The following is a 12,977-nucleotide window of genomic DNA, read 5'->3' as shown; positions in this document are numbered from 1 at the left end:
TATAATTTAGGGGGTAGGCATTTTGCTCCAGGAGTCTGAATTTTATTTGACCTGATGAACTCAGGGTTAAAACACCCTTTTATTTCTTGAGATTCAGAATCCAGGCACCCTGCCCTGTTGCACTGACTTTTTTCAAACCTTATATCATATTTTTTAACTACATTTGATAAAAATCATTTGATTTAACATATTTTCCCCAAGTTGACTTTGAATAGTCTATGTATTTCCCCTTCACTTTTCTGTCAGAGACAGAAAAAACAAATCTAAAACTCTGGAGAATCATTCACTTACTTATTTCTTCATGATATTCCCGAACAAACCAGGACCCAAACCTGTCTTTCTGCTGGGGCTCCTGCATCCACATTGTATATAACTGGCTGGGGAACTGGGAGGGAGGAGGAACGCTGATTGCTGAAGGGAATAAAAACAAAGGTCAAGGGCCGCCCTGGTGGCCCAGTGGTTAAGACTCCACACTCCCAGTGCGGGGGGCAGGGAGTTCAATCCCTGGTCAGGGAACTAGATCCCACATGCCACAACGAAAGATCCTGCAGGCTGCAACAGAGATCAAAGAAGATCCTGCGTGCTGCAACTAAGATCTGGTACAGCCAAATAAATAAATAAATATTTTTAAAAGGAAAAGTTCTTCAAAACAAATAAATAAAGGGCATTTTCCAGCTCCAAAGATAAGAACAGAAACTGCTCATTCTCCCAGGAGTTACAGCAGCAGAATAGAAAAACATCTCCATCCAAGAAAATGTGGCCCAGGCTTCAAGGCACTGCACTCCTGAAGCAAAGACTGCCCTTTACCTGGTGGTTCTGTCACTGCACCATCTGGTACACGGGGTCACCAACTTTCAGGCTTCCAATTTTTTCCACCGAGTAATAGATTCCAAACAGTGGGGACGACTTGTAAATTGACTTCTCAGAAGGATCACACAGGCGGTAACTGAAAGAAGCAAAAATTCACCCTCAGGCACAAGAAGGGAATAATCTAGGTGCTCTCAATGGAATTCAGCTTCCATGCTCAGCTTCTCTATAAATAACGAGCAAACCTTTTCTAAAATGTGGACAGAGAAGTCTGGGTAAGTCAAACGGCAAATAAACCTGGTTTTTCTAGAATATCCTGAGAGTCTAAACAATTTTTCTGTGGCTTCAGTTTGAAGTCCCAATGAAAAACTTGTATGTGTCACTTAAAATACTTTGCATGCATACCTTCAGCTTCACAAACATGGGAAATCAGTGCTCATACAATCTCACAGCGGACCTGCCCTGAACTCCAGGCTTTCTGCCCCTCCACGGTTATAAGTCCAAGCCTGGGATCTTTGAAAAAACTGAAGACAGAGGTGCTGTTGGCAGGTGGACTGGGCTGTCACTGAAGTTAATTTTTTTAAAGGCTTGTCTAAAGAAAAAATAATCACTTCACTGGGTCTTAAAAATAAAAAACAAAATAGAATTGCCAATCTGAAGGCTTTAAGAAGTAATCTCCTCTGGAACTTAAATCCATTAGAAACACACAAAAAACAGAGGAAAGGGAAACAGAATAGAATACAACTTCCAGAAAAAGTTAATTTAAGTTTAAAAATACATTCTATATTGAGAACAAAAGTCGGCCAAAATTCTGTAAGTAACAAAACACCCTAACACAAAAGAAGCTCTTGAATAAACAAACTTAGACAACTCATTTCATTCCCCTTTTCAACTATTTTATTATACAACTCAATTATTCTCATCCTCCTGCTACTGATTCTAAAAAATAAATGAGAGTTGCAAACAAGGTCTTAATTTGGAAATAGATGTGTAAAGGTTATTAAAAACTGAAGTCAGAGAGATGAAAATTTCAAAATGTGGAATCATACAATTGAAAATTTGTCTAAAACACTACAAGAGTCATCTAGAAAAAAAAAAAAAAAAGGAGGCAACAAATACTCACTGACATTAATAACAGACACAAAGAACCAGAAGGCACAAAGGTGCCCAGACAGGGCACCTGTAGCCATAAGTACTTCGAGGCTGGGGATAATATAAAAATACACCAGACACATAGACGTTCTACCTCTTCAGGGTTTCGAGTGGCTCCTTCCTGTCAATCACTCCAGTATCTGGGTCCACTGTGGTCATAATGCACCTGTCACACAATAATGAAGGGTCAGGGCACAGTTAAGAACCAATGACCCTGCCACACACCAGAGGTCCAGGCTCACAAGAATCCTTACCTGGGGCAAGCCAAAATCTTTTTCATTTCTACATTGCCAATGAGAAGTTCATCCCAAGTGTCCTAGGAGAAAAGGAGATGGTATCTTTTAAATTAAGGCTCCATCCAGCCTTATTCCAGTTTATTCTTCGGCTGGTCCTATGAAGCTGAAGAACAGAGTACAAGAGGATGCCTCAAAGTACCCCAGAAAGGACTCAAAGGAGGGAGGGTGTGGGATGCAGAGTTGTTTTTTTGTTGTTTTTTTTTTTGGCTGCATCACGCAGCACATAAAATCTTAGTTCCCCAACCAGGGATCAAGCCCTCGCCCCCTGTCATGGAAGCATGGGTGTTAACCACTGGATGGACAAGGAAGTTCCAGGACGCAGTTCTTGACTGGGCCTCAGAAGCCTTCCTCTGTCAACACAACAAAATACATCTCCAGGGGCCAGTTTGCCATGAGAACCATCAAGCAATTCCAGGTAAAGTTAATGATGTATAATGAGAAGTGGAAAGCTTACACGACTGCCCACTCTTTCCTTTTGCTAAGCTGCAATGGAAGCCAAGTTACAATCTGATGGTTCTTTGATGAGTGGGACATGGCCCAAGAGAAGTCGGTTCTAAGATGCACCCATTCAGCACCGCCGCTGGTCCTGACCAGCCTCAGCCAACCGCCCTGCCTTGTTTTCCCGATCTTAAACCGTGGTAGGTCTGGCCAATTCTGCCTTGGGATTTCCTTCAAACCTCATGACTGGGGGAGGACTTAATATGGTCCCATTTTTACACAAAGATACAGAGGCAGAGAAAGTTTACAAAATATTTTCAGCGTCACAGCAGCTAGGTTTGAAAACTTTTCTGATTCTGAAGGAGAGCTTTTAACCACCCAGCTTTTAACTATCCCCATGTCTATACCACCTGGTATAAGTCTGTCTAGTAAAGCTATGGGTTTTCCAGTAGTCGTATATGGATGTGAGAGTTGGACTATAAAGAAAGCTGAGCGCCGAAGAATTGATGCTTTTGAACTGTGGTGTTGGAGAAGACTCTTGAGAGTCCCTTGGACTGCAAGGAGATCCAACCAGTCCATCCTAAAGGAGATCAGTCCTGAATATTCATTGGAAGGACTGATGTTGAAGCTGAAACTCCAGTACTTTGGCCACCTGATGCAAACAACTGTCTCACTGGAAAAGACCCTGATGCTGGGAAAGATTGAAGGCCAGAGGAGAAGGGGATGACAGAGGATGAGATGGTTGGATGGCATCACCGGCTCAGTGGACATGAGTTTGAGTAAACTCTGGGAGTTGGTGATGGACAGGGAAACCTGTGGTGCTGCAGTCCAGGGGGTCGCAAAGAGTTGAACACAATTGAGGGACTGAACTGAACTGAAGATTCACACTGAGTGGAATGATTATGACAGGAGTCAGCTTGTGTTTCTCTTTTTCTTTTGCATGTATCATTTTTTTGGCCTTTCATATTTGGGAGTTGATGATGGACAGGGAGGCCTGGCATGCTGCAGTCCATGGGGTCACAAAGAGTTGGACACAACTGACCGATTGAACTGAACTGATACCACCTGGAGTAGAAAATGGTTAGCCACTCCAGTATTCCTGCATGGAGAATTTTCCATGGACAGAGAAGCCTGGTGGACTACAGATCACAGGATTGCAGAATCAGACATGACTGGGCACGCACATACATCTATATACCTACCTATCTGTACACACGTACACAAATATACATATATACATATAAACACATAAATATGGAGGTTGTGTTAATTACAGTATATATACATATATGAAAGTGAAAGTCACTCAGTTGTGTCTGACTCTTTGCAAGCCCATGGACTAAAGACAGTCCATGGAATTCTCCAGGCCAGAATACTAGAGTGGGTAGCTTTTCCCTTCTCCAGGGGATCTTCCCAACCCAGGGATCGAACCCAGGTTTCCCGAATTGCAGGCGGATTCTTTACCAGCTGAGCCACAAGGTAAGCCCATAAACAAACATATATATACACATACATATATGCATTTACACACACACACACACACACACACACACATATATATGAGAAGGATATATTACAGGCCTCTCTTGCTAACAGGAAAGCCATCTGTAAAGCCTGAATTTCACAAGCCAATCCTTTGTCAAAGCCCCAAGGGAGACATGGGGGGCATCAGGGGATAGGGCCTCACTCTAGGCTCCCCACACCAATAGCGTCTATAACTAGACGCGTTAGGGGAAGCACACTGACTAAAATCGCGCACCCTGGCCAGGCACCATGCTAATCATTTGCACGAGTTGTTTTAGGACAGGAGGTCCTGGTAAGGAACACAAAACTAATAAGCCACCACCAACCGGAAGAGTTCAAGAAAGGTCAAAAGGCGACACCGCATGTCCGACCACCTCCCAGAATCCTCCTCTCTGGCATCCATCTTGGCTGAACAAGGCGTGCGCCACCAGCAAGGCCTCTGAGTCAGAATGATTGGCTAAAGACAACCCGGAAACTAATCCCGTCACCATAAAACCCAGACTGTGAGCCATGTGCAATGTGCCTTGAAAATGTGTTTCCTGATCTCATACCAAGTGAGCTTTTGGAGATCATGGGTCTGAGGATTTGGTGAGAAATCCAGCCTCCAAGTGAGGCAGTGGGGCATCCAGTCCTCTCAGCTGGTGGCTCACTGGCCCTGGAGACAAGGGGAGGAGACCAGTCCACCCCTGCAGGAGGCAGGGCAGAGGGGGGAATGGGGCCTCGCAGGTAACGTCCCCCTCCCCTGCTGATGGCCAGGCTGTGATCATGCTAGGGACCTCTTTCAGGGAACACTAGACCACCCCTTCCCCACCCCGGGCCTACTGGGGAGACTTAGCAAATGCACAAAGGAAGTCCAGTGCCTACTGGGTCTTCCCAAGTGGGAAATCTCTGTGGGATATGACTGAGGTAAGGGGATTTCTGTGGATGCCTGGGGTTCCCAACTGTCATTTATGAACCTCTGTGAGGTAAGAAATGAAGTGTTTCCTGCCGTATCAAAGAACAAGGATGTCACAGCCACCACCCCTCCAAACGCGAATTCCTGAGCCCAGAGGGCGCCCAGGAGAAACAATACCTGCCATCAGGCAGCCATCAGCCACTCCCCCGCTCAGCATTCAGCAGCTGGGAAGAGTGGGGGCGGGGGGGGGGGGGGGGGGGGCGGGGTAAAGGGGAGGGGGTTGGGATGGGAGACTGGGAGGTGAGAAACACAGGATGCTGGCCCCGGAGAGCCGAGATGCATTTGAAAGGAATGATTTCTATGAGCCCAGAATCTTGTATCTTCCCATATGTAGAAAAAAGGATAAATTCCTTAACTTGAGGTATCTGTGTGTGTTTATGTGTGTGTATGTGTTAGTCGCTCAGTCTTGTCCTACTCTTTGCAACCCCATGGACTGTAGCCCACCAAGCTTCTCTGCCCATGGGATTCTCCAGGCAAGAATACTGGAGTCGGTTGCCATTTCCTCCTGCAGGGGATCTTCCCAACCCAGGGATCGAACCCGCGTCACTTATATCCCCTGCACCGGCAGGTGGGTTCCTTACTGCTATGGCCACCTGAGATACCTGGTCTCCCTTCATTAACAATAATTTTTCCATGTTCAGACTACCTGACATTTATCGAAAACTTCTATACAACTTGAACACACACCTCCCACCCACCCCCACCCGCACCCCCACCCCTGTCTCCTAGGAGCAGTTCCCTCAGGGTCACTTGAGATGCTGTCTCTGGGGTCTGAAGTCCTAAAAATTCCCACCGAATAAAACATAATTCTCTGCTCCTAGGTTGTGACTATTTTTTAAGTCAACAGTGGAAATAAACTCTGAGTTTCAAACAACTAATTGAAGGATGAACTATGTAATAACTTGTAAAAGGCAAGGCCACATCATATAAAATCCTTTGTTGCTGTTGTTCAGTCGTTAAGTCATGTAAAATGGAATCTCTAGATTCTAGCCAGGACTTTTGACGAGCAATGTTCAAATGCAACACTGCAAGACGGTCATAGCGCCTGGCTCGCCTCCTGAAGAACCGTGACCTCCCAGAGGGTGTGACCAATAACACAGCTCCCGTATCTGGAAGTGACGGGTCTCTGGCGCCCGGGCCTGGAAGGAGCTAACAAGACTAGACGCACTTCGCCACACGAGGGCGCTGTGGGCACAGGCATGCAAGCCCAACGGGCAGCCAGTGCAGAACCCTGCCAGCTCTCCTCAGCTTCCCAAGTACCTCTCCGTTCCATTTCTTTTTACAAGTGCTGATGAATTTCATATATCAAAGCCACATAGCTGTGTAAAGCCGACCTCGTGATTATCATATAAAGCGAGAAGCCTGAAAATTTCAGTTAGATTTCCTAGTTTACAAGACATTTAATCTGCTCTTAACGGGCTTCCCAGGTGACTCAGTGGTAAAGAGACACAGGTTCAAGCCCTGGATGCGGAAGATCCCCTGGAGAAAGAAATGGCAACCCACTCCAGTATTCTTGCCTGGGGAAATCCCATGGACAGAGGAGCCCGGAGGGCTACAGTCCATGGGGTCGCAAAGAATTGGACACGACGGAGTGACTGCTGCTGCTGCTGCTAAGTCGCTTCAGTCGTGTCCGACTCTGTGCAACCCCATAGACAGCAGCCCACCAGGCTCCCCCGTCCCTGAGATTCTCCAGGCAAGAACACTGGAGTGGGTTGCCATTTCCTTCTCCAATGCATGAAAGTGAAAAGTGAAAGTGAAGTCGCTCAGTCGTGTCCAACTCTTAGCGACCCCATGGCTGCAGCCTTCCAGGCTCCTCCATCCATGGGATTTTCCAGGCAAGAGTACTGGAGTGGGGTGCCATTGCCTTCTCCGACTGAGCGACTACACAGCAGCAAAAGAGGAGCTGAAGCTCTCTAGGCTCTGGGTTCACATACTTCTGCCCCTCTTTCTCAGCCCCTCAAAGTCTTTGTGGCAAATAGTTCAAGCTACCAAGATGCAATCAAAAAACAAAGGTATAGGGAGATCTCCTTAAGTAAAGGCAGTAACACCATCGACAACTTCTTGAGGAACATGAATGTCTGACTGCTCCTCCATCCAGAATTTGTGTCTCCCTTGTGCTCATCATGTTGGCTTTTCTAAATCAGGACTAATTTCCCTGAGGTCCTTCGAGGTCCCCTAGCAAAGTGGGGATGTCATAAAAGCTCCCTGGAGGAGAACAGAGACCCCTATTTGAAAGGCATGCCATAAAGTGATGAGGGGAGCCCCTGTAGTCGACCATATGCATACAACACCAAGAGTGAACCCTAAGGCCAGCTATGGACTCTGGGTGATTATGATGTCAGTATAGATTCATCCTTGGTTAAAAAATGCCAAGTGAGTGATGCTGATACCAGGGGAGGCTATATATGGGGGGCTAGAAATAGATGGGAAATGGTCACTGAGATAAGAAGCACTGGTCAATTTTATTATTTTATTTAAGTATTTATTTGTATATTTATTTATTTGGCTGTGTAGGGTCCCAGCTGCAGCACTCAGATCTTCTGTGTATCATGGGAGATCTTTCGTTGTGGCTCACAGACGCTCTAGTTGTGGTACACGGGATCAGTTGTCCCAGGGCATGTAAGGATCTTAGTTCCCCAACCAGGGATCCAACCCGTGTCCCCTGCATTGCAAGGCGGATTCCTAACCACTGGACCACCAGGGAAGTCCCAGTTTTATTATTTTTTAAACTTCATTGCTCCACATTCCCAGAATTCAAGCATACCACACCGGCCCAAAGGAAACTGCTTTTAAAAAAATCTGCTTAATATTCTGAATTACATAGAAAAAGTACAAAGTGCTTTGGGTCCCAAAGAGTAAATGTTGCACAATGCATCCTCCTATTGCTCTATGATTTTGCAATAAATAATGGCCTGAATTTTTGAACTATGCTTAGGTTTGCTGTATGTTTATTATTAGTTGGTCTATGAAATATTTAAGTGCATTTTCATTTTACATTAATATTTAACAGAGTCCTGCTAACTGGAAGGGTTATAGGTGGTGCCAGGTAGACAGGTGAGTGCATCAGGCCCTTAACTCTTGGGCTTTTTCATTTAAAGGAGAATAAATCAATCCCATTAGCATCATTTTATAGTAAAGATTTTTTTTAATATGCATTTCCAAAGGACTCTTCTATTCAAATAAGAATACTCTTCCTTATGTACTATTTCTGTAAGCCTATCACAATGCAGGAAAAAAACAACAAATGGACTTTGGAATACAAGGTCACTTAACATTTTTTAAGCTAAAAAAAACAAGGCTCCACCCACTCAAATTGCCTAAGCAAATATAATTAGGCTTACATCAGCTGTCGGTTCAGTTTGACAAGTTAGAGGTGACCCAAAAATTCTTAGTTGGCAAGTTACAGAAAAGCAAAAATTCTTTAGCCAGGAATGGGAGTATCTTTTCTTCTTCTTCCTCTGGTTCAAGATCTTATACTAAAATTAATATCTTTAGTGGAGACAAATCAAGAAAAATTGTATTCCCTAAAGGAAAGTGTCTCAGCAAAGAATGGGCCAGTTTTACAGGAGTCCTGTGCAAGAATTTTTGCTTCATGGACTAATTTCTGATCAGTCTTCAGCATTATTAATACTGAGTCTCATTTCATTCTGTGTTTAACAAGTATCTAATGACTCTGAACTTCTGCACCCTCTATCCATCAGCACAGAAAAACCAGAACAGGGGAGAAATAGGCGGGTTTACTGGGAATGTCTCTGGAGAGGCTTGAGCCTCAAGCTCTGGACCCTTTTGAGACCCTGCACTTAATCTTGGTTTTGTTATTTTCTTTTCTTAAAGAGCCCCCTCAAATTGTATCCACTTCAGGTCACACCAAATCTGGGTTATTCCTGGGGAGAAAAACAAGTCTCTTCCATCAGGCAGCTGATGCCCAGAGAATGTCAGCACTCCTATTCCTCCCACCCCTTCTGTCACCCTTGCCCCTCCCCCCTCCTAAGTCAGCACTTTCCTGGGCACTGTTTGCACGAGAGTCACCCAGGATGGTGCTGCCAACACAGTCACGGGCCCGATCGTAATTCTGACCCAGGTTTCAGGTAAGGCGGGCTGATCTCCCTCTGGGGACGAAGCATGGCACAGATGTTTCTGCCTCAGTTTCCCTAACTTTCCAAGCACTTTCTAGAGAGCTGCCCAGGGTAAAATCGTGCAGCTCGCAGTATCATGCAGTTTGGTCATATTTGTTGGGTCTGTGAAAATAATAATTACTTCCTCATTCAAAATCATTACCAACTCTTCCTTATCCACAATATAAAATCTAAACTCCTGGGACTTCCCTGGTAGTCTAGTGGTTATGAGTCCACGTTGTGATGCAGAGGACATGGGTTCAATCTCTGGTTCTGGGAACTAAGATCCACATGCTATGGAGCAACTAAGCCTGTGTGCTACAACTAGAGAAAGCCCTTGGCCACAATGAAGATCTAGTGCTGCCCAAAAAAAAGATTTTTTAATTTATAAAAAATAAAATTCAACCTCCTCAGCATGGTGGCCTCTAGCAAGCTCCAGGTCCAGCCACCTCATGCCACTTCTCCTCTACCTGCAGCGTCCTTGTGATTCTGAAATGACCCCAGGCACCCTTGATGTAACAGCCTGTGCTGCTTTTAGGCCTTCTAACTGGTGGCCTCCTTTACCCACCGTGACCCTCACTCCCCCTCACCAGCACACACAACAACACACTTCACAGCACAGCTCCTGGGGAGCTTGATCTGACCCCTCTCCGATCCCACGCCTCCCTTCTCCAGGCAGGTGTAGGCACTTCTAAGCATCTTTGGCCCCTGATAAGTACGTGCATTAAAGCTCTCCTCATGCTGGCCTGCCATTGCCTCCCAGCCATTCCTCCCCTATCAGGAAATTCTGAAGGGCAGGGTCTGTATCCTTTCATCTCTGTATCCAGGATTCTTATTATGGGCCACAGTGCCAGTCAATTTAAAAAAATCATTTTTAATTAAAAAATTTAATTAAAATCAATTAAAAATTTGTTTAACAAATGTAGAGAGGGATTCAAGATATTAGATAACAAACAACAGGATAATATCAACAAGTAGACAACTTCTGTATACCCTAGTTATTGCTTTCATTATCAAATGAAGTATCTTCATGTGCGAGGATTATACTAGCCTCCGTGCAAAGGTTTATCCTAAAGAACAACATTTACCAGCAAATGGAGCACATTTTACTCACACAAAAGAATGCAGGGGTCAAACAAGGGAGCAAAGAATTGAGAAGGTACTTAAGATCCTCTAAAAATTAGCTTCTTGGGATCTCTCGATTGGAATCAACATCTCCACTCCTCAGAAGCTGGAGCTGTAAGTCCTGGGTTCTAATCCAAAGCCACTACTTCCATGCCTAACAAGTTGTGTAACACCTGCAAGCTTCTGTTCCCTTATAAAAAGGAGAATATAGTACAGACTTCACAGCACTGTCCTAAGGCACAAATAGAGTAATTTGCATGAAGCCATCCATTGATTCTGTGTCTGGCACCCAGTAAACAATGAACGAATGGTTGCTGTTATTTCCAGTGCTTATAAAGTTAAGCTTTATAATATAATCCCGATGTTTAATAGGATTCCTAGTACTTGTTATTACAGAGCAACATACAACTATATATATTTCACATACAAGTCACAGGTACAAAGAGCTGATGTGGTTGTCCTTTTAGGGCTAAAAGGGGCTGAGTCTTTGGAGGGTGGAAATTTCTAGTTTCAACCACATAGCAGAGCATATGAGTCCTCTGGGAGATAATTCAGGCCACAGAGTGACATGTCTCCAGGTTGGGGTTTACAAGTAATCTCCTGTATCCTCCTGGCCTCCACTTTGGGGTCTGGAGCTTTCAGAAGTCTCAAATCTTTCTGTGCTCCTGGATGGTACAGGTACAAAAATGGGCTGTTCTCTTCATTTTTTTCCCTGTAGCTATCTCTGAGCTATGATTATCAATACACTCTAGCCTAGTTCCATTGTTGTTGTTTAGTTGCTCAATCTGACTCTTTGCAACCCCATGGACTGTAGCCTACCAGGCTTCTCTGTCCAAGTAATTTCCCAGGCAAGAATACTAGAGAGAGTTGCAATTTTTTTCTCCAGGGGATCTTCCCCACCCAGAGATGAAACCTGCCTCTCCTGCATTGCAGGAGAATTCTTTATCCCTGATCCACCAGAAAAGTCCCAGTCTAGACCCAGACTTGCTACAATTTGGGAGTTCCAATTGCTGGCTTTGGGGCCTGAGCAGTAAAGGGTGAGCAGCGCCCCCCTTGAGGCCAGCGAGGAGATAGCAGCAGCAATAAGTGAACCACTCCACGCAAGATGCAGGCGAATCTCTCAAACCACCAACCTGGCCATCCTCGGAGAGTCTGACTTGGCGCTGACTCGGGGGCACCTCTTGGAGAAGGCAATGGCACCCCACTCCAGTACTCTTGCCTGGAAAATCCCATGGACAGAGGAGCCTGGTGGGCTGCAGTCCATGGGGTCGCTAAGAGTCAGGCACGACTAAGCGACTTCACGTTGACTTTTCACTTTCATGCATTGGAGAAGGAAATGGCAACCCACTCCAGTATTCTTGCCTGGAGAATCTCAGGGACAGAGGAGCCTAGTGGGCTGCCGTCTATGGGGTCACACAGAGTCGGACACGACTGAAGCGACTTAGCAGCAGCAGCAGTAGCAGTGGGGGCACCTCTAGACATTATGCATAAAAGCAGAGAGCCGCTTACCTCCTCAAAAGCACTGCAGCCTGTCACCACGATATTTGGCCTGAAATTGTTTATTTTCACTTTCTTCTCCATCCTGGTATTCAGATCGGCCAGGGAGGCTTCCGACAGGATCATGACGGGGCTGCAGTCCGGGTAGGCCACCTGCGCCAAGGACACAGCACTGTCAGGCCTTGCTGCCCGTGGAACGGGCTCAGGCCAGCTGCCAAGCTAGGTGAAGCCCAGAAGCCGACCCACCAGAGTGCAGAAGGGGTGAGCTGTGTTCAGGAGGGAGAGGTGACTCCATGGGCTTGGAAACGGCCGGATCAGTGCCAGAGCAGGGTTCCTGCCCCCAGCCCCCACCCCCACCCCGGGGACGCAGATGGGACTTCCTGTCCACACACAGAAAGCAGCAGGGCCAATGCTACCCTGCAGCCCCATTTCTTGCTCCTCACTCCTGCCCAGGAGCCCCTGCCACATCACCACCACCATCACCAGACAGGGGAAGGGTCCGCTGCCAATCAGCTCTGCTCTAGCCCTGGTTTCCTTTAGTTGCACCATTCACTCCTGTGCATTTATTAAGCACCACCTATGCATCAGACACTGTTCTAGGAGGGGAAATAGCATGAATACAGCAGATAAAACCCCCTGCATTCAAGGAGCTTGTAGTTCAGGGATCGTGGGGAGAGACACCCTGAGATGGATTTTGAGCCTCATCTCACTGCAGAATCAAAGCCTTTGGTTTGGGGGCTGTAGATGACTCAGGGGAGGTGAGGTGCCTTTTAAACACCAGAAATGATCACACCTCACTGACTGTGAAGGGTGGACTTGGATAAACTCTGCTTCTGTGATTTTAGAAGACCTGGATTTAAAAAAAAAACCTCATGGGGTCACACAGAGTCAGACACGACTGAAGTGACTTAGCAGCAGTATGGATAGAGGAGCCTGATGGGCTACAGTCCATGGAGTCACAAAGAGTTGCACATGACTGAATGACTGAGCACATAAGCACATAAACCTCACTTTGGCCTGCCAGCTCATCTTCTCTGTCCTCAACACCTGTCCAGGTAGCGCCCTCAG

At 45.9% G+C, this 12,977-nt stretch overlaps 1 protein-coding gene across 2 annotated transcripts in view; it reads right to left on the bottom strand.

Moving 5' to 3' along the window:
* Positions 1-12,977, bottom strand: part of MTARC2 (mitochondrial amidoxime reducing component 2) — a 43,825-nt gene that overhangs the window by 8,947 nt on the left and 21,901 nt on the right. For both annotated transcript variants that reach the window (XM_055581932.1, XM_055581931.1), the window contains exons 4-7: positions 11,922-12,062; positions 2,214-2,275; positions 2,054-2,125; positions 808-946 (exon numbers count right to left, since the gene is read on the bottom strand). In XM_055581932.1, coding sequence (XP_055437907.1) covers positions 820-946; positions 2,054-2,125; positions 2,214-2,275; positions 11,922-12,062 — 402 coding nt within the window. In that variant the 3' untranslated portion in view covers positions 808-819. The remainder of the gene's footprint in view (positions 1-807; positions 947-2,053; positions 2,126-2,213; positions 2,276-11,921; positions 12,063-12,977) is intronic.

The sequence above is a fragment of the Bubalus kerabau genome, chromosome 5, assembly GCF_029407905.1.
Source record: "Bubalus kerabau isolate K-KA32 ecotype Philippines breed swamp buffalo chromosome 5, PCC_UOA_SB_1v2, whole genome shotgun sequence".
NCBI classification, from domain to species: domain Eukaryota; kingdom Metazoa; phylum Chordata; class Mammalia; order Artiodactyla; family Bovidae; genus Bubalus; species Bubalus kerabau.
The sequence above is the reverse complement of the archived record's forward strand: the minus strand, read 5'-3'. Positions and strand labels throughout refer to the sequence as shown.